This window comes from Paroedura picta, chromosome 11, assembly GCF_049243985.1.
Source record: "Paroedura picta isolate Pp20150507F chromosome 11, Ppicta_v3.0, whole genome shotgun sequence".
Lineage (NCBI taxonomy): Eukaryota > Metazoa > Chordata > Lepidosauria > Squamata > Gekkonidae > Paroedura > Paroedura picta.
This window is the reverse complement of record NC_135379.1, coordinates 14934090-14956300: the sequence shown is the minus strand read 5'-3', so window position 1 is coordinate 14956300 and position 22211 is coordinate 14934090. Positions and strand designations below refer to the sequence as shown.

At 45.4% G+C, this 22211-nt stretch overlaps 1 protein-coding gene across 2 annotated transcripts in view; it reads right to left on the bottom strand.

Moving 5' to 3' along the window:
* PRTFDC1 (phosphoribosyl transferase domain containing 1) overlaps positions 1 to 22211 on the bottom strand; it is a 48786-nt gene extending 26575 nt beyond the window's left edge. Inside the window, exons 1-3 of one of the 2 annotated variants that reach the window (XM_077304416.1) lie at positions 22073 to 22211; positions 17848 to 17954; positions 15704 to 15887 (exon numbers count right to left, since the gene is read on the bottom strand). In XM_077304416.1, coding sequence (XP_077160531.1) covers positions 15704 to 15887; positions 17848 to 17954; positions 22073 to 22075 — 294 coding nt within the window. In that variant the 5' untranslated portion in view covers positions 22076 to 22211. Of the gene's footprint in view, positions 1 to 15703; positions 15888 to 17847; positions 17955 to 21364; positions 21579 to 22072 lie in introns of those variants that run through there. The other variant, XM_077304414.1, reaches the window with a different exon arrangement.

The following is a 22211-nucleotide window of genomic DNA, read 5'->3' as shown; positions in this document are numbered from 1 at the left end:
TACTGGGTTGGAGATGCAATTGGGAATCCCCAAGATGGTTCAGAAGAACCCTCTCAAGATCTTTAGCAATTACATGCTGCCATAATCGTGCCCCATAAAGGGATGCAGGTGAGATCCTAGAAATGTATAATTTCAGCAATCCTGGAAAAGACTCTCCATCTTCTGTAAAATAACATTTTATATAACGGAAAGCTACTTATGATAGTTTTAGATTTCTTTTCCACATGATTAAAAAAACAAACCGTATGTATGTATAAAACATATAAACATGGATGCCTAGATATTTGTAAGTACGAACTTGTTCAAACTCCATTTCTTGCAAACTCCAAGGATGTCTTGTCTTCCTATTGTCTCCAAGCAGCAATATTTTAGATCTATTTTAACTTATGCCAACTTGTTCCATTTTATGATAATTAATAAATTAATTGATTTGGTTTCTTAAACCCTTATTCAATTATAGTAGTAAGCCATTGGTCAACACAAAGCATTATGTGAATTTGATTGATGCTCCCTTAATGGTGGAACCACTGCACTCACTTTTGCCAAGAAGGGACTCCAATCATTTAAGGAAAGTGCGGAAATTGTTGGAGCCAAAATGCAACCCTGCCACACAAGAGTACTATCTGTTAAAAGACCTTTCTTCAACCACCTGACCTATAAAGCTGTACTAGTGGACCATAATGGAATTCGATACAATACGTTTTGAAATTGCATACTTTTGTAGCTTGGACCACAACATGGGTGGAAAGATATGGTAGATCTGCAGAACAAAAAAAATCTATCTGATCCCATGCAGCTCCACAATCACAAGCAGAAATTATTCCCATCCAGTTCAATGGGACTTGCATTTAGCCTGCATTGCCCTGTAAGAGGCTGAGTAGCAGCATTGCAACCAAGTGAGATGTTTTCTAATGATGAGTTGTTTCAGAACACCAAAACAATGCAAGATTGTGTTTCTCCACTCCACTGTAGATTAACCTTCCACCCATGGCGTCACTGTGCAAGCAGTTTCGGGGGAGGGGGGAAGAAAGGCTGTTTTGAATGCCATTCAGCCACGAGTGGGGAAGATTTAACCTCAAAATTTAATTATATGAATGAGAGGGAGGATGAACGGGATTATCTCCTGGCTTGGAGCAGCTCAGTAACCCCATACTGTGAAACTATACATGCCTGATAAATCTGGACTCGTTGAAAAATGCAGCACTCTCAAATTTCTACCAATGAAAACATCTGTCTAGACAAGGGGAAAATATTTAAAAGAACTCCCTCCTTTAGAATTCGTATTGCTGAACATCAGAGGACAACACGCTCTTCTGCATATCAGGTAGCGAAATAGGTTAAATCCTCCTGCATCAAAGACATTGGTGCAAAATGGATTTTAACACAGTGAGCTATGGCCATAGGGTTTTAACAAGTGAGCTATGGCCATAGGGCTGGATCTAAGCAGCTTGTAGGATGTCTCCTCTTTGACCACTCAAGAAGGCTATGCTGAGAATCACAAGAGCTGCAAATACAAAAGCCATGGAGGATGGGGAAGGAAGGCAATTGGTTGAGACCGAGTGAAAAGTTCAGCTGGATCTAACCCATCATCAGCCCCAATTTTTAAAAATATAAGCCAGTCTTTCTCAACTTTTTTAGCATTGAGAAACCCCAGAAACAGTCTTCAGGCTTCAAACTCTAGAATAAGTGCAATTGTGCAGAATGTTGTTAGGAAGCATACCTCTGTACATGGCCACTCGGGGCCCCTCCCAATCCCCCCCCTCCAGGCCCATCATTAGCCATTATGGGAAGGGGAGGGTGGGTCATATACGGTCATATCATCCGATAGATGTTTGACAAATCTAAATTTAAAATATGTATATAAAAATAAACTCCCACCCATTTGGGAAACCCTTCCAGGGCCATCAAGAAACCCCAGGGTTTCACAAAACCCTGGTTAAGAAAGTCTGAATAAGCTGACATGTGCCCATGGAATAGGAGAAATAAATCAGGATTTATTCACCACAGGAAGTGGGTGGCAGATGTCCTTCCAGGATAAACATCCTGATTTGCAAACATGTTCTAGGTGGCAAACTATGTTAGCAACATGCATAGGGCAGAAACTGTGCCACAGTGGCGGATGGATGCCTTGTTCTTTCCCAATGGCTCCCTTTGGGTATACACTTTATTTTTCCTATGCAGGAAAAGCTGTATATGCAGAAAACAGGATGCATGTTCTATACTTAAGGGGAAGCTTAAAGAGAAGATCTCATTTTCTGTCTCAACATTCCTTGCTAAGTATTTCTTTTGCAGCCGAAACATAAAAGCACATGATTGTGTCCCTGGATCTTTCCACTATCCAGGAACTCATACGCTGCAGCCTGGCAGGGCCAATGTTATTCTAACCTCTCAAATAACTTCTTGAAGCAATAAAAAGCTAGTGGAGAAACAAAGTAAGCAAACAATTATAGTCCATCACAAGCACACGCCCTTCTCAGTGATGTGATAGCTCATCAACAGCTTGACCTCGAGTTCCCTGTACAGGAAGGACTTCATGCCACATGGAGTACGGGAAGCAAGGTGAAAGGAATTTCTTCCCCTGAAGCAAATGCATAACATAAGAAAGCTGAACCCATGCAGCGACTGTGGAAGATCCCAGTCCAGCTTCCTATGTCCATCAGTGGCTAGCTAGATGCTTCCCAAGGAAGCCAACAAGCAGAGAAGAAGTCTTTCCATAGGGTTTGACCACCCACCCCACCATCCCTAGCAACCAGTAATTATTTCTTTTTATTTATTTAACAAATTTATATTTTACTCCCTCTCCCTTGAACGGGACCCAAGGCAGTTAACAGTATACAAAACACAACAGTAAAAACAATACAAGTGTACAATGAATCGTGTTTAAAATATTAAATGGTTAAAATCTATCCACTGTCAAGCAGGGAAAGATGCACGGATGGTGAAGACACAGCTGAAGTGGATCTCAATCTGGTGGATCTCAATCACCCAAAGACCACCTGAAAAGAGCAGCCTTGCATGTCCTGTGGAACCTAAAGAGGTCCTTGTGACCTCTTCTTTACCTCTACTACTACTTTACTTCCTTGTGACCACATACTTCTTTGGGTAACTGGTTCCACAATGGAATGACTATCATGGGTGGTTCAAAACCACCACAAAATGGCTGCCACAAGAGCCTGGTTAAACTGCAAAATGTTGAGAGATCCTACAAAATGCATAGAGGTTTCAAGCCAAGAATTCTCATAGGGAATCTGTTTTGCATTCGGAAGCTTCAATCCCTGGCAGAAACAGTTGGGGAAAAAAGATAGTAGCTAACACTAAAGACCTCTGAGACCCTGAAGAATAGCTGCTAGTCATAACAAACATGCTGATCTTGATGAATCAACATCTGTTCCACTTAATAATTCTGGAAAAGGCACATGTCTCATGGCTTAAGTGCCAATCAGTGCTTAACACCAACTCAGGTCAACTGTCCCAACCCTGAGTGCCTCCTCCTCCAACCGGCTTGCCTGTATGCCCAGTGGCCATCCAATCACCTTCCATCCCCCACCCCTGACCACCCCCTCCTCCTTCCACTTCCCTCTGAGGCTCAGAGGCTGCAGATCCCTGCTGCGTGAGAGCTGCCCCTGCTGGTGAGTTCCCTACCTTGGGGGCCTCCAGCCAGAGGTTTTTCCAGGTCCCCAGTCTATAGCCCATTGTATTCCTGAATGCAATGGGCTTGGCCCCTAGTATTTAGTATAAGAAAAGTTTCATGTGTAATAACATAGACACGACAACAAAGTCAATGCCGGTATCATGTCAGCTAAAATCCTGCAATATCTTAACAGTTGGGCAAACATTAATGTCATGTGCATCATTTATTTAGGTTGAGACAAAAATGCAAAGTGTATTTCATGGTTTCATGGGTTGTGTAATTGTGTTGCTGAGAAAGAGGTCATGAAATGTCAAAGAAGGGTTAGGAATCACTGGAATGGTCAGTCCAGAGTAGAAAGAAAACGAGAGGTATTTGTTACATAGCCTAAATTTGGAAGAGCTGCCCTCTCATCACTGGAAGGCCTTTTGAGTTTCTGAACTCTGGCAGACGTTACCACTCCAACCCAAACAAGCCTCACGTATGGCACAAGAGCTCCTTTAGAACACGGCACATAAAATTAACGGGACAGGAAGTATCTTGATTTTTAAAAATTCTTCTTGCTCTTCTGGCTTATGCCTCGTAGGGTGGGGCACACGCTGTGATCTATTTCAAGCAACAAAATTTAAAAAGTGTCGGAGGAGGAGGTCTTCAAATTCCTTGAGAAAATTAAAGTCCTTGGACTTGCTCCAATTAGCGATGTTCTTTTTCCAGAGTGCAATATAAGGAAATGCCTCCAAACAGTCTTGCCAGCATAGGAATGAGGAAATGAAAACATTCACTTCAAGCTTTGGAACCGCTCCAGATCCTGTATTTCCAATGGGATAGCCATTATTGATTCTACTGGATAGTTACAGGATCCAGGCTTAACTGTGGGCACTCCTGGCTTAAAAATATATATATATCAAAATTTAGGACCAACTTAAATTCTATGCCAGGGAAAGTGGAATTCTGTGGTCTGTATCAAACAGCGTTTTTATTCTCCTTCTGCTATACGTGACATGCAAGAAGGAGGTATGGCACAAAAACCTCAACCCTCTCAACAGGGAATTTCTATGAACAGCCTGTTCTTGCCCTGCAGGCAGGGCTGGTGAAACCCAAGAATATCTTTATGGTCACAGGAGCAAGATTCACATTAAAAAACAAAAAAGCTGGACTTTTCAGGATGCTGCAAATTTTATCTCACGTTGAACAGATTTATAGAAACTGAGGATCTATGTGCTTGCTGCAGTAGGATTCAGATACTTAGTGTGTAAAAGTCAACTTGAAAAAGTAAGATTATTCCTCAATTTCAAATACTTAAAATTATCAGATCATCAATGAACCAAGTTCCACCCTTCACTGTCATTCTGTTAACCAAAACGATCTAGTGGGACTCACCGGGGTACTTACTCCTTCTTTAGAAAGAATGCTCAAAATGTACAGATGACGGCTAAATATATCTACCTTCCCATGTGGGGACATGCCAGTTTGTGTACCTATCCCATGCCACATCCACATGTGGAAGCGATCCATACACTATTTAGAGTAAAATAAATGTTATTAATTTATGTGCTAACTTTGCAAACATCTGTACTGACACATAATTCATTATGACAACAACATTGCTGACGTTTTACCGCCCCCTGCCCCCCCCCTCAAGATGCTTAGGTAAGACCAAAGTGCTGGACCACTGTCTGGTCTTATACAAATTAAGAAGATTGTATACGGAACATTGATTCCAGTAGGCATGTCAAGCCACAAAAGACCTATGACAACTCCAGCAATGGGTTTTTAAGACAAGTGAGAAGCAGAGGTGGTCTGTCATTGCCTTCTTCTGCAGAGTCTTCCCTGGTGGACTCCCAGCCAAGAACTGACCTTGCTTAGCTTACGATACCTGATGAGATCGAGCTATATCATACAATTCCACAACAGTTTACCCCAATAGGAAACAAAAATCAAACCTGACTGTGCAACACATTCTTCCAGTGAAAAATGAACATACATACAATGGCCCCAACTCCCACCCATGGTATTTATTTAACAAGACACCATGAAGAAACGGTAGGTACAGCCCATATTCATGAGTTATGCTGAATGTATTTACATCCTATGAGCCTCTTGTGGCGCAGAGTGGTAAGGCAGCCGTCTGACAGCTTTGCCCATAAGGCTGGGAGTTCAATCCCAGCAGCCGGCTCAAGGTTGACTCAGCCTTCCATCCTTCCGAGGTCGGTAAAATGAGTACCCAGCTTGCTGGGGGGTAAACGGTAATGACTGGGGAAGGCACTGGCAAACCACCCCGTATTGAGTCTGCCATGAAAACACTAGAGGGCGTCACCCCAAGGGTCAGACATGACTCGGTGCTTGCACAGGGGATACCTTTACCTTTTATTTACATCCTACATGTCTGTGTGCATGCTTGTTTGAAGGAAGGAGCAACATGTACCCACTTCACAAGTGAAACCAGGAACGGATACCTGGACAAATGTATAATTTCAGCTAGTTTTAGGTGAGTGTGGATCAGACGTAACATCAGAATTAAGAACTGCACATATAAACCACCATCAAGTCCATACATGGATTGTTCCTGCATATACTGCAACTAGTGGATGGGGCTACAGAGAAGCACTATCTTCATTTTAAAAATATAACTCCAAATAACCTTTTCAGTCACAATGAAGTTGGTGTCTGTTCTGTGGTATAAATTCTTCTCTAAAAATTACAGAAAGCTGAGTAGATTCAGTACACACAAACAAACTCACACCTGGTAACCTGTAGCAAGTATGGGATCCTTCTGACTGTTCAAAGAGACACCTGCCATCTCCTCCTCATGCTGTGCAGGGACCATCAAAAGAGTAGGAAGGGCAGTGCTACCATGAGAAGGAATCATAGTGCTAATGTTTTGCTAAAGGTTCAGGGTTTCTAAAGGTCACCTGGTGAGTGTTCTGGCATCTTTGCAGTTCTGTAGCATTTTCCAAGTTTCTACCATAAAGGGCCCAAGAATCACTTCCAAAATGTTTTGGCAAACCGAAAAACTTGGCTCTTATCTCCTCCCTGATACCTCAATCTGCTGCAAATGACTAATTAGATAAGGTACAAGTAGGAAGTTCTTGGCCTTTTTAACTGGCTATTAGTTTTTGTGCCCTGACCGAAGCTTTTGATCACACACACACACACACACACACACACACACACACACAGTGAAGGGGGCGGGGGAATCCAATATATCATGCCAAAAGAGGGGGATTGGCAGAAATTGTACATAATTTCCTTTCTTACAAGTGGTAAAAGCTTTGATCTTATGTCTTGCTGCTTTATATAAACTGCAAACTGTTAATGCCTCAGGTTTGGCCTGTAGGACGCATAATAGGCCAGAGAAAAGGGCTGGTCGGGATATGCCTCTAGCTTCCTTATGGATGGCTGCTTCGAGACAGCAAGACAGGATATCAGCTATTTGGCAGCCATTGGGTTTGTAAAACACAATTGTCCAGAAGGGCATTCTTATGAAGGGAATTGGAGTGTGGTAAATAGAACTAGTCAGGAAAGTACTCTTATGAAAGGAACAGAGATGTCGTTTATTGCACTGTTTATCTTGCACGTATTGCCTTGTTTGTTCTAGATGGTTCCCTAATTTTTGCAGTCTAGTTGCAGCGCAGTTCATAGTCATAACGGTTTTCTTTACGGCGTCAGTCTTCCAATTTTGTAACCCATCTTACCTCAGGGACAATGGACCAACTACAAGTGAGGTTGGGGATCCAAGATCAGATGTCCCTGCATCCTTCATAAATTTAGGAGTTGGAAAGAAGTCCAAATTGAACTGCAGCAGGGATTATGGGAGGGAAAGCATTTAATGTGGTTTTTCCTGTACAGAATCCCTGAACTTCCACCCTAAGATGTTAGCAGCAGCACTGACATGAAAAACACAGCCAAATTTGAGAGCCAATTTGGTCTAGCGGTTAAGAGTGCAGACTTCTAATCTGGCATGCTGGGTTCGATTCCCCACTCCCTCACGTGCAGCCAGCTGGGTGACCTTGGGCTTCCCACGGCACTGATAAAACTGTTCTGACCGAGCAGTGATATCAAGGCTCTCCCAGCCTCACCTACCTCACAGGGTGTCTGTTGTGGGGAGAGGAAAGGGAAGGCGACTGTAAACCGCTTTGAGCCTCCTTCAGGTAGAGAAAAGCAGCATATAAGACCCAAATCATCTTCAAATATAGCAGTCTTTTCCCAGATGGAGCTAATAGCACATGAAGATCATTTCCAAACTGCCTTTGCATTGTTTTAATGACTGGATGCTAATATATTTTTTCAAACAGACCTGTTTTAGTAGTGGAATTTATTCACCTGTTCATACAAACAGGTTAGCAAAGTATGGTTGAACTTCTTTTGAAGCTGGGATTGGGCCTCAAGGGAGGCGCTATAGCACTGAGGTGCTTATAGCACTATAATGCTCAACTTGGAACATTTAAAGAAAACCTCTGAGGAAGACTGAGTGGCAAAAAAAAGCTGCTGTGTTTGAAATGACCATAGCACTTCACAGATGCCTCATTAATGGATGGAAATTTGCTGTATGAAACCCCTGTCCCTGTATCACTTTACTTGATCTTGGGCCAACACATAACATCTGGTTTAGAGCAGTAATGTGTAAATCTCTGGAGCCTATTAGGTGACGATGATGGATCCACACAGATATAGATTTAGATTTATTATTAATGTATGGCTCCAAGCCAGATAAAAAACACTTAAAAATCCAGAACAACGCTGTAGTTATTACAAACTATTATGAACCAGTAAAAAAGCTGTAGAGTAGGGTATTTAAAATATTGAACAGGAATGATTTAAAAACAGAAATTAAATTACCAAAATTCCTCGCTAGTTTCCAGTGCTAACATATGTTTGACGTAACTTGTAAGCTACAGCACAATATCTAGAAATGTTCAGAGATGTCGGTGTATTCCCCTGAGAGGAGCATTTTGATTTCTTCTTCCTCTGTTGCTCCAGAAAACCAAAGCAAAAGGGGAGTGGTGAACCACATAAAGTGGGCACCTAAAGAAAACATGTCCAAGGGTCTAATTCCCTTGACCCACATAAACATGTTCTCTCAGTCTTAGAGATCTTTTTGCATCGGCCTTCTAACGTTGCAGATGGAAGGGCAGAGCATCTCGTGAGGCTAAATGCCCTCCTATGATTCTTGATATCCATAAAGGACAGATATGCTGCTGGCTTTTGAGTATATTTGCTTCTTGGGGGGTGCCAAAAACTCAGGAGATGATCCACACAGATAGAAGCCAAAGGAAACTCCAGAAAGCCTAGGAATACCTGGGGGAGTGGCCTAGGTGGACTCTAAAGGAGGAAACTCTAAAGGGCGGTCAGTCAGTGTGCGGCAGTTAGAAAGGCTGCCACTAAGGGAGAGAGAGTGAGGCCTTGTTTCTGGAGAGGAGCCTGAGGGGGAGGTTTGGAGAAAGGGAGGTTATTAGCGATCCTCTGGGACAAACCAGGTCATGTGTCTTGGGAAGATAGGGGAACACAACTGCCTCAGGACCCAAAGGAAATACAAGCTACTCTGCAGGGGCTGAAGGGGAGACCTGGTCTATGACAGATCTGACTGTTGGAGATATCTGGTGTATACTGACACAAGCATATCCTCTACAGCAGGGGTAGTCAACCTGTGGTCCTCCAGATGTTCATGGACTACAATTCCCATGAGCCCCTGCCAGCAACCGCTGGCAGGGGCTCATGGGAATTGTAGTCCATGAACATCTGGAGGACCACAGGTTGACTACCCCTGCTCTACAGAGGAATGATAGAGTTAATGAAAGACATGCGAACGGACTTCTAAATCTTCATGTTAAGCTGTTTCGATAAATTCAATAAGAATTTCCAATCGAGAGTGGCAAAAGCCCCTTCTTCCAAGAAGAAGAAGCGAAAGTGACAGAAGTGGGAAAGCTCCCACACACGTATTGGGGGGGGGGGGGAATCTTTGCCCAGAGAGTGAAAATGTCACAGTGACCTTGGGCCAGTCACAGTCTCCTTCAGAATCCTCTCAGCCCCATTTACTTCACAAGATGCCTGGGTGAAGAGAAGAAGGGAAGGCGATTATAAACCACTGTGAGGCCTCTTAAGGTAGAGAGAAATGGGGTACAAGATCCAACTCTGTTCTTCTAACAGCGATCCTTCTGACACAGCAACCACTCCTTGACGTGAGCCAGTCATGCTCCCAACTGCTGCCGTGCCACCCAAACTAGCACTGAACTCAGCATCCCTGAGTTCCCAGATATTTGCTTAAGTGGGGGCTAAAGTCCCCACACCCAAAGTACTGGGAGCTTTGGTGGCATCAGCCAGGATCCTACAACGACACGAGCTGCCGTTTGTTCTGTATCAGTGGACAGCCAAGGCTGACCACTGCAGTGTTTTCTGAGCTACGAAGTGTTTCTAGGCTCTGAAATGACCGGCCAGATACTGTTTCCTTTGCCCTTAAAGGACTGAAAGGGATCTGGCCAGCAGCAATACTGACAGTGTCTAATGCTTGACTTGAGTCCTGATCACTGACCGCCAAGGCCCACTGCTGGGAGAAAGCTCTTTTTTCGTGTACACATAGACGATCCCCCACATGACCGGAGGCCTGTGGGATGGAAATTCCAACTCTCCTGCCTTTCCCTCACAGCCTGTCTACTTCTGAAAAGGAACGCGAGCCCAATGACAAGACCAAAATGGTATTTTAGGTACCCAACTCTGAAAGATTTGGGCTTGAAGTTTAGCAGGCAAATTCAAACGTCCCTACATGCTAAAGAGTTCTCTCCAAATTCTTTCTGCTGCTCAAGCAGCTCCTAGCAAAAGGCAGGTTTGCTTGCCAAGTCCAGCTGGCCGGAGCTTGCAGCGCTGGGCCAAATTCTGCCCTAGCTGGCTTCTCATGCCCGCCTGCCCCCTCTGCCCCTTCCATAATGCATTTTACAATCGGTGCAAGACACTGGCCTCTGGGTTTACAGGAATGCACCCCATCAGGCCGGCGCCAATCTGTAATTAATCCAGGACCACATACTGTGAACGAAGACAGCACAAATCACTACTTCGGCCACAGATATGAAAGCGCAAAGAACAGAATGCTCGAACCCTGGCTGTGTCCCAAAAAAAGCCCTTTAACCATTGAATTAATAGACATTTTTTCTTTTTTTAACCCATGGGCTAGAAGTCCGGGTGTGCTTTTTTAGTAAACAGGAAGGTCATGAGCACTCTTTCCCATGCCAAATGGGTGTCGATAATAACCAACAACACGGGATAAGCATCCTCCCTGACCATGGCTGCGCTCAGTGAGCCTAACAAGAACAACTTCCCCCTCCTGAACTGAATTAAGTCAACTGACATGGAAGGGGAGCTTCCTTAGCCTGCATTTGCTAGAGAACGACTTCTGATTGGCTTTTGTTGTGGTTACTTTGCATGGGAAATGTTCTCAGGCCTATGTGGCTTGCTTGTGCCCCATTCCAAAGGAACACCCCCCCCCCCCCGATTATAAATTAGCAGCCCAACAGCGATCGAGTGTTCCTTGGAGAGCTTCCAGGCCAGGAAGGAACCATGGATGGTCTCCCAGTAGGAAGTAATTAGTTCTGTCCACGAGGAGAGACATTCTTAGCCACAGCATCCGTTCCTCAGAGTGTTGGTAGGGGTGGGAGGGGAATCCTTTAACACCCTGATTCTATGCATGCTGACCTGGAAGCAGGCAGACGCATAGGAAGATGGCCAGGATTCATGGTGGCTGGGGAGGAGGGGGGGGGCAAAGGTAGGGAGAAATCTAAGAAGCACCAATTAAAGAAATCCTGAATTCTATGGAGAGAGACCTTGGAGAAAGTCCCAGGGCAGTGGACTCCTGCCCAAGGAGAAAGTGGAACAAAACTCAAGCGGAATCTACCAACAGTAGGCAATACAGGCCATTGGCAAGGAAAAGAGAGGGCAGACAAAGGACCATTATAGGATTGCTGATGGAGAGTCACAGGAAGGAGTCCAAAGAACAGGCGGAATTTCTCATATTGATTTGAGTCATTCAGTTTGCTGAACTAACCTTTCTTTCAGGTCTCTGGTTAGGCACAAAAATTTAATAAAGCCTCAGATGTCATGATGTCTTGTAAATTTCCAATATGAAAACTGACTGGAATTCCTCACCAAAGGGCATCGGATTCCCTAAAAGCATTCCGCTTTGTGGCAAATAACAACGCTAGCACTGTTGTCCGTTTTCAGGGTTTGGCCGCATGGATTCTTCTGTTTGTGGCAAGAGCATAAGAACGAACGATTATAAAACAAAATTTCAAATAACTTAGTGCAGAAAAAGCAAACAGATAACATCAATGTATTCTGCTCGGTGTCCATATCAATGGGCCCATTGAGTCGGGATTGTTATTCAGGGAGTGGGGGGGGGGGTCACATTTTTAAAATTAGTTATGTTCCTAGTGCCATAAATAATTTTGGTGAATTTCAAAGGATTAAAAGAGCAAGCCACATAACCTTTTAAACTTCCCCACATGATATAGGCATCAGCAAACATGGAACTGCCTGTTTCAGAAATAAAATGAATAGCTGTCAAAAATAGACAAGCACGTTGGGGTTATTATTACACCAAGTTGCGATTTTGTAAAGTTTCTTTTTAGTACCCAAATGATATTATTCATTTATTATTTATTGTATGGCATGTATGTGGCATACCCAGAAGATCCTATGATAGAAGAAAGAGGCGGAGAAGAAGGAGGAGGTTCTTATATGCCGCTTTTCTCTACCCGAAGGAGGCTCAAAGCGGCTTACATTCGCCTTCCCTTTCCTCTCCCCACAACAGACACCCTGTGAGGGAAGTGAGGCTGAGACAGCCCTGATATTACTGCTCAGTCAGAACAGCTTTGAAAAAGAAGAGTTGGTTCTTATATGCCACTTTTCTCTACCTGAAGGAGTCTCCAAGTGGCTTACAGCCACCTTCCCTTTCCTCACCCCACAACATGCACCCTGTAATGTTGGGGAGTCTGAGAGAGTCCTGATATCACAGCTCGGTCAGAACAGTATCAGTGCTGCGACCAGCCCAAGGCCACCCAGATGGGTACATGTTGGGGAGGGCGGAATCAAACCCGGCTCGCCAGATTAGAAGTAGGTGCTCCTCACCGCTACACCAAGCTGGCATCCAAGCAAGAGACGTTCAGAGGTGGTTGGCCATTGCTTGCCTCCATGTCATGACCCCAGTTTTCCTCAGAGGTCTCCCATTCAAATACTAAGCAAGGCCAATTCTGATTAGCTTCCACAATCGGTTTATGCAGCACTAGGGAACGGACAAAATCCAGCGAGGCGATCTCTTGCACAAGTTCTCATGAAAGGGATAAAAGCTATTCAAGAAAACTACCAGCTTCCCTTCATCCCACGGGGTTTACACAAAAGAGACTCGTAAGAGTTTTCTCAGTGGTTGCACTGCTTCTTCTAGAGAGCAGGTGGATTATAACTGGGGACATTCAGAATAAAACAAGATGGTATTAAAAGTCTGTGTCAGTGAAGCTGCCCAATATAAGAGCAAAACGAGACAAAAACCTTCTCTTTCCCCTAAATCAGTGGCCTTCAGTCCTTCCAAACCTGGGACTCAATGGGCATGCAACTTGCTAAACTGCAAGCACATAACAGGAAATTGCATGTTGGCAAAAGCATGTGACTGGAAGGGGGGCAAAGCTGTGACCTCACCAGGTCATGGCCAGGACGCTGAACACAAGACTGTGAGACGGAGGGACCGGAAACACTTTCTAAGCACTAGAAAGTATACCATAAGGAGGAACATGCCTATGAGTTTATGTAGTTACTCCTTGAAAAGTTGTTGCTATCAACATGGAACTTCATTTGAGCCCATCATTTTGGTTGCAAAACTGGGAGTTGCTTTGATGGCAGTCGATACTGATCAAGGAGTGAGGATGCAGATTCAACAGAGGCACAGGCACATGTTGCAAATAAAGGAACTGCGCTGTAGCCTCATTGGCCTATTATGCACAGTCCCTGAAACAGCGGCATGGAGAACGCGGAGGAGGAAGAAGCAAAGCAAACCGCTTATGCACGGGACGGAATGCAACGGCGGCAAAACCCAGAGTATCCGATTATGCACGCGGCTACTCCGGAGCCGCTTCTGGTTGCACCCTGGTCCCGGGAAGCTCCACTTCCTTCTGCATCTCGCTAACACAGCTTTTTCAGCGGCATACGTTGATTCTGCGCCCGGTTGCCGCCTGCAGCATGCATAATTGGTGATTTTAGCCACCGCCATTCCACCCCAAATGCGGACCTTCCACTCCATATATAATGGCCCATTCCCAGAACACCAGGAGACCTAATAGGTGCCCTTTGATTCATCAGCCATAGAGCCAAGTGCGTGTAGACTGTAAAGCAGCTTGAAAATAGACATTTTTCAATTTTTTAGAAAAACACTTGACATTTTCTGCCAATTCTGGTAGAATTAACCCCCACCCCTATGTCCGTCCTGTGCTACTGCAGCGTCGCTCATGGGTGGGAAATCTCCAGCCCCCATTCTCCCTCTCCAGCTGCTCCAAATCCTGACTTTTGGGAAGCCTGTGAATCCCCCCCCTCCAAAAAAACCCAGCATGCCAGTCAGCAGGGGAAAGAGAGAAATTAGCCCAAATTGTCCAACAGCAAAAATCGTAATTTGGATCTAACTGCTTCTGAGCTGCCAAAAAAAAAAAAAAAAAAACAGCACCTTTTCTTCGGACAGGAATCAAAAGCAAGAAACTTCCCCCAGTGGCTGAGCCCAGAAGCCTTCCCTCCCACTTACATCGCCTCTGATGAACTAACCTCATAGCCATGAATGGTGAACTTGAGAGAAAGAGAACGCACCAGAATCCAAACAGGGTTTACATGACTTGGATGCAGCTCTTGGAGACAAACAATTGGAGAGAGAAAAAGAGTCCAGCTGCGCAAAGGGAGCACAAAGAAGCCGGCCTCCCTTAAGGAAGACAGAAACAGGAAACGGTTAGTAGGGGGAAGCTAGAAGCGAGAGGAAAAAAACAGTGCAAGAAAGCCCAACACCTGGGAATGGAAGCAAGTCAGATTTTAGAGAAGAAAACTGTGAAGAAAACATTAAGATGGAATGTGGTAGGGAAGTCAGAAAAACGAGAGCACGAAAAAAGTGTTGTCAAACGCCTAACATGCAAACTAGATGTAGTTCTCTTAGCGATAGTCTAATACAGTCACCAGTTCTGGTTCAAATACAGTGTGTTAATAATGAGAAGGGTATGGAAACTGAACAGCCGTCCTTCATCACCATGTGGTTCTTCTTCACATCTCCTGCATAAGTGCAACAAAGGATTGTCTTCTGGATATTTTTCTATATCTCACCCTTCATCTCCTGATCGTCACTGTTGCATTTATTCACAACCCTCCAAAACAACGATATTGTCCATTGTTAAAAAAGCAGCCAGAATCTGAAAGACTGAAGAGGTTTACTCCAGGGGGCAGTGCTAATCTGATGGGATGTTTCACATTTTTTTTCTTTGAACAGCTGTGAACCCACATGTCACATGATAAACCACTTTGGAAACCCCCTCAGTTTCAATAGCCATTTATTCTGCCGTTCTGGAACAGAGGATGCTATGGGGGGGGGGAGCCTCAGGAATCTCTCTGGACTTGTGATACTAATTGTACATTTCTTTGAAAGCTGGCTGAGTAACCCTGGCTTCAATTTAGGGTGTAACTATGTGGCATGCATAAAGATGCTTCGATAGGTCAGAATGACCCAAGCATCTCTGGAAACTGTATTTTTTTCTGGCATTATGAAACCCCTGTTCTGGTTGGCCGAATTCCTGCTATTCTGTGTCACTCAGATCAGTCTACAAAACAACGAATTTTATGATCCTATTAAATCAGCATGATCTTATGTATCGCCGTTTCCAAAATAAATGCTCTCTTTATGAAAGGAGAAAAACTATCACACTGTTGCTTTATTAATCTGTGAGTTTATCAACGCAAAGAAAACGTCTGTGTACCCTGATACCTTTCACATCAAGAACAAATCCCTGCATACAAACTTAAACGCTGCCACCAAAAGCATATTTGACCAAAGGAAGCACATGCATTACTTACGCAGTAACTTTTCAGTCTGACAAAGTCAACTTTCATGGAGATGAACTTTTCTGAATTTCTACTGAGATTCTTAATATGTTCCACAAGGTCAGCACAGAATTTGTAGCCACCTTTAAGTACACAGAGAACCACAATGTCATTGTATCCAATATCTTGCATGATATCTTTGGCCAAACGTTCTATCCTAAAGCAAAAATTAAGGACAAACGGATGGTAAGGCTCAGGTTTTGTAAAGCAAGCATCCTAAGGCACAACACAAAAGAATGAAACGCAAATATGCACTGTGACAAGAGCTCTATTTACACAGAGGCAAGCTGTCTATGCATGACTAGCAACACCAGGATGCAGGCTGACACGTGCTTCTGAAAGTGCAACCAAATGCACAGTCCACTGACAGTAATGCACAGACATTAGAGAACTTCTGTGATCAAGAGCGTTATCAGGATTCACATTCTGGCACAACTACTCATGCACAAACTCCTTGGATTAGACAGAAACTAGCCTAAAATGTAAGACCTATATCAGACAACCAGGGCTCCGGAGATCTTCAGTGCAGTTCCTATATCGAAACAGCCCAGCCTTTTAAAAAGAGAATCAGTGCAACTCTTAGCAGAATTGCACCCTTTTAAATCCACTAAATGCACTAGGACTGCATGGGGTATGTAAGAATTTTGTGGTTTCTTCCTTACATCCTCACAGCATTACAGTACAGCAACAGAAGCAGCCTGGAATTAATTGGAAGTGTACTAGGATTTTAACAGTGCTCCATCAAAATTAAGCTCTTTTAAAAAAAAAAAACTGCACTCACAGATATTTAAAGTATCTAGATTATCTGGTTGCCCCCCCTCCCCCAACGTGTTGTTTTTTTTAAGCAGAAAGAGGTAAGCACCTTCCTTTTTCTCATACTTGTCACTCTTCCAAGCGTGATCATTTAGCACCTAGAATTATCCCAGGTGACATTTCGGCCCTCAGGCTATTTCTGTATTAAAATTGAAAGCATCTCTGACGGAAAGCGTTTTGAATGTGATTCCGGGTGACAGCGCATGCGAGCACACTCCCAAGCTGACTGTCAGCAGAGGTACGCTTCGTCAGGGCTTTTCAAAATTAATTTAAAAAAAATTAATAAGTCATTCTCCAAAAGCCTGAAATATAAAACAGACATTACATTTGCATTTATATTTAAAGAGACTCTGAAGGGTGCCGACACCCAAGGGTTGCATTTGGAAATAAGACTGTCAGTTCAATCCCCGGCTCAGCGGCACGGTTTGGAAAGTCACAGCCAGGCTGGTTCATATGGTGATCTGAGATTAGGTGAAGGAGATTTAGGATTGCGCATTCCACCCTCTCTCTTACTTGTATCATGGTTTCCTCCCTCCTTTCAGGTTTCACAACAAGCTGCTACTAATTTCAATACACTCAAGTCCAGTAGCATTTTAAAGATCAACAAGATTTTCGGAATCAGAGCTGGAAGAGACCACAAAGGGTCATCCAGTCCAGCCCTCCCCCTCACCTAATTTTGCCTATGAATTGAATAGAAGAAGAAGAAGAGTTGGTTCTTATGTGCCGCTTTTCCCTATCTGAAGAAGGCTTACAAAGCGGCTTACAATCGCCTTCCCTTTCCCTTCCCCACAACAGACACCCTGTGAGGTGGGTGAGGCTGAGAGAGCGCTGATATCACTGCCCGATCAGAACAGTTTTATCAGTGCCGTGGCGAGCCCAAGGTCACCCAGCTGGTTGCATGTGGGGGAGCACAGAATCGAACCTGGCATGCCAGATTATAAGTCCTAACCACTACACCAAACTGGAATACTGACCCCTGTAGATGAAGGGCAAGATGGAAATGTAAAGAAATTAAAGTCATTCATGTCTTATCACAGAAACCCTTCCTGCTATCGCTTGCAAAACAATTAATCACCCATTATGCTTACAAATTCACTGTTTCAGTCCTGATAACACACAACTTAGTGCTGGCTTCACCAAGAATTGCAAACAGGAATGCCAAGAATTGCCTAAACAGTAAAGCCATTATATTACTGAGCCAGGGATGGATTCCTTCCTGTCATTCAATTTATAAGGTGCTTCCTGCAAGGGAGATGCATAACATTTAACTGTGACATGGGGCACAAACATGCAGAGAACCTCACCTGTCCACAATGATCCCATGTGGAATGAGCACATAATCAAGATCCCCATAATAGTGCTGTGGATACGTAAAGAGATCCAAACTATATCCCGGCCAATCATCTGAAATCTGTAAATCAGATAAATTACATTAGAAATCTCTACTTGCAGGTCAAAGTTATTGCTGCGTTGCAGGGCTTTAACAACATTTGGCAAAGGGTTTGACACAGGCCAAATGATCCAGACACTTGACCATTTCCAGATCCTTAAAATGCGCTCCCCCACAGGTCTAGTGGCTGGGAAATTACATAAATGGATTTTTTAAAAAAAGGAAATAAGGAAATATTTCTGTCTCTGTCTCACTCTCACACTGACACAGGTCCAACATGTACAGTACAAACTTTGATGTTCATACGTAAGACCTTTTATTGACATTATACGGGGAAAAAATTGACAATAGTACATAAAACAGGTAAAACAGTGTCCCTGACAAGTAAACTGTAGGTAATTAGTTGTGTTCTCAAGTCTGTCAGGCACCTTATCAAAGGAAGATTATGGAGTTTGATTAAATCATAGAACTTTGATGTTCTTTGTATATTCATTGAGGTATTCCTGTGTTGCGGTCAGCACATATACAGCTGCACATGTGCTAAAAATCCAACATTTCTCCAGGTTCAGGCCTCTTGAGCAAACATGCGCTGATTCTTTCTAACAGATGTACTCACAGAGACAGAATATATGTCAGTTCACTGTAACATGTGTGCGTGGGTACATCTTTCCACAGGAGTCTACTTGAAGATGTGGAAAAAGGCCTTTACGCATTCCCTCCTCATTCATATCAACTCCCACAGAAGAGAACCAGAACATCCTTTTGGGAATAACCTAGAGATTCCTATACCTGCTGGTGTTTTAACAGGAACAGGGAAAACTTCTGGCCCTCCAGCATTACATACTTGGTTCTAAATCCATTTAAACTCAGACTCATCAAAGCATCCAGTGTTGACTAAATTTCCTGTAAGCAGCATTAAGAAGAGTTGGTTCTTATATGCCGCTTTTCTGTACCCGAAGGAGTCTCAAAGCGTCTTACAATCGCCTTTTCTTTCCTCTCCCCACAACGGACACCCTGTGAGGTAAGTGAGGTTGAGAGAGCCCTGATATTACTGAAGAAGAGTTGGTCCTTATGTGCTGCTTTTCTCTACCTGAAGGAGTCTCAAAGTGGCTTACAATTGCCTTCTCTTTCCTCTCCCCACAACACACACCCTGTAAGGTGGGTAAGGCCCTGATATTACTGCTCAGTCAGAACAGCTTTATCAGTGCTGTGACTAGCCCAAGGTCACCCAGCTGGCTGCATGTGGGGGAGCGCAGAATCAAACCCGGCTCACCAGATTAGAAGTCCACACTCCTAACCACTACACCAAACTGGCTCTTTACAAAAAGATGCTCGCAGAAATTGTTTCATAGGGTTAGAATACAATTTTGTTCGAGACAGCATGATGGTAGAAAAGCAAACCAGAACGGGCTACAGACCATCCTGCCACACTTCCATATTGTTTGGAAGAAAGGCAATGCACAGCAACAGCGAGTAACTTCTACTTACATGAAGCACCTAAGTGAACTGATTAATGTAAAAAAAAAAAGTTGCAGGGGAATATATGCAGTAGCAATTAGTCCTACTTTAAAAGCACACACAACATTCCCTACAGGCAAGTAACATCTGCAGCTATGACTTATAGTGGATAAGAATCTAAAAGAAAATCTTCTGCCATCGTGGGCAGCAAATCATAACATTCCGGTAATCTGTCTTCAAGGGCAGCCCCAAGTAGAATGCGTTGCAGTAACCTAATCTATCTGTTACCCAGGCACATGCCACAGTGGCAAAATCCTTTCTGTCAGGAAGGGCCACAGCTGGCTCATTAGCCAAAGCTGCTGAAAGGCACCCTTGGCCACTGGTGCCACCTGTTTATCTAACAGGAGATCCCAGTCCAGGAACACCACCTAATGGTCTCTACTATCTCTTATGGGTGTGTTCTCTAGTGCAGGTGGCTCCCACTCTCCAAGGCTCAAGCTGAGGCATCTGCTATTGAAGATCCTTTAACTGGAGATACTCCAGAAGGATGCTAGGGCTTTCGGCCTACGAATGGTGTGCTCTACCACTGTGCCTCAGCCTCTTCCCAGTTGACTCAGGAGCTTTCACGGTCTAAAGAAACTTTGCAGAACATCATGGGAACATACGTCTCTTGTCATCATCCTAACCTCACAGGGACAAGACAGCCCAAGAGAAGCATACATGTGACATGAAGCAGGCAGGGGAGGGCTCTTGGAAGGACTCATTTCGGGAGGGGAGAGGAGGGAAGGGAATAGACCACATGACATTTTTTGGAAATGCATCTCTGGAGACACTGGACACCTAGGCCATGTGTTTTGACGCTAGTGACGCTCACTGCCTGTGGTGCCAACAAAATACCTTTGCACGGAAAGCAGCCTGCTGTTAGAAGCAATGCAAGACCTTTGAACCGTGCCTTAACTCTCTCTGCAATCACCTTGTTGGCTACCTCCTAATCAGGATGTCTACTAAAAAGGAATCTTATTGGCCCTCCTAGAAAAAAATATCCAAGAATCAGAACACATAATCCACAAGAATCTGGTTGTCACTGGCGGCTGCTGCATTAGGGACCACCCGAGGGATGGCCGGGATGGCGGCTGGCCAGGTCAGGCAGTGAGGGGTGGCCATCACCGTGGCCACCCCGTCCGCAGTTGTGGCCACCACCGCTGTTGGCCGCCTCCCTGCCTCTTATGCTGCGCTCGGGGAGGGCGCGGGATGGACTTCCAAAGTGTTTCACATCAATAAACAATACCTGGGCAAAGATTTATTATTGTGAGTTGTGGAAGCTACAAGTTGGTACCAAATGCACACAGTCCATCCAGATTGCTTACAAGCCAAGAGGGAGGTGTCATTTTCTGTAGGAGAATGATGCTTGGGGGCCGGGTCACCACCCCACCAAACATTTTAACAACGGTGGGAGAATCAGAGAGTTAGCATTTGTAAGTTTCCCACAAGCTTGGAAATCCTGCTCAAAGGGCATCGGTGACTAACAAGAAACCACCGGGGCAAGAGCTAGGGTCCTAGCAACGTGGCCCGGGGACTGGCCAAACTCCTGTATTGGCTGCATCGATTCATATGCGCGTTCCAATCCACGCCACCCCCCGGAACCCCGTCACCAGCCGCACATGAGAATCCGCGCACACAAGCATGCAGCGAGCGCGGAGCAGGAATAAGCCTCCATTTTTTTTTTACAGCTTTGCGTTAAGCAATGAAAGGAGTTAAGGAATGTTTAGGCGGGACGTGAAGCGTAATAAGGGCGCCCGTCCTTTGCTTTTGCGGGGGCGTCGGGGGGAGGGGACGGTGGAGAGCAGCAGCTCTTAGCAAGGGAATCCTCTAAGCGGACCCGAGGCAGAGGCAGAGGCAGAGGCAGGGGCCGGGCGGCTGAGCCCCCAAAAGCCCGGGAGAGGGGGAGAGTTTTGTTTTTCTCTGGCATTTACCACGACCCCTCGGCCGCTGCGTCCCGGCGCCGCTGCTTCTGCGGAGCGAATCTCGCTGTTCAGCCCGGCCATCTTCCGAAAGGGGCTGGCAGGGCGAGAAGAGGCGGAGGCAGGCGAAGATGCGGGGGGTGGAGAAGAGCGCGGCCCTCAGCCCGGCCTTCTTTCGCGCTCCGCTCGGATGTCGCGGGCTGCAAGCAACCCTCGGAGGAGGCGGAGGCCGAGGCGGAGGAGAGGCGGCGCTTGGCTGCAGCTGGAGGGCAGGCCAAGGAGCCGCAGCTGCAGCGAGGAGGAGGAAGCGCGCCTTTCGCCGCTCACCGGAGACCCAGGTGCGCGCTCCGCGGCCCCCGAGCGGCCTTTGCAGCAGGCAGCGTCGAGGGCTTCTCTCACCCTTGAGACGCGCCCCCCGTGCCCCAGCCCTGGAGGAAGCCGCCCGCCCCGCAGCCCCGCAGCCCCGCGCCCGCTGCTCCTCGCGGCCGTCCAGTCGCCCAGTGGGGCTGGCCGCATTCCGCCCGCAACGCCCCCGCGCCAAGCGAGCCGGGCTTCGGACTGCCCGTCGTGGGAGAGGGCTGCCTCCGTGCCGCCCCACAGTCGGCTGCTGCGCTTTCGGAGAAATAATATGAGGGGAACATATCTATCAGGCAGGCATGATGCCCTTCCCCTCCCCCTTTGCAGCCTAGGGTGGTCCAGTCAGCGGCGGAGCGGGATTACCATTTGGTCGCGCCAATAACGCTGCTGCTCAAGGCACGTTTAGATGTGGCCGAAGGATGCGAGTTTTGCGCGACATGTCCGGATTGAGGCTGCCTGGGATGTGGGGGTGCGCGCGCGCGTGCTCATGCTTGGCTCCTTC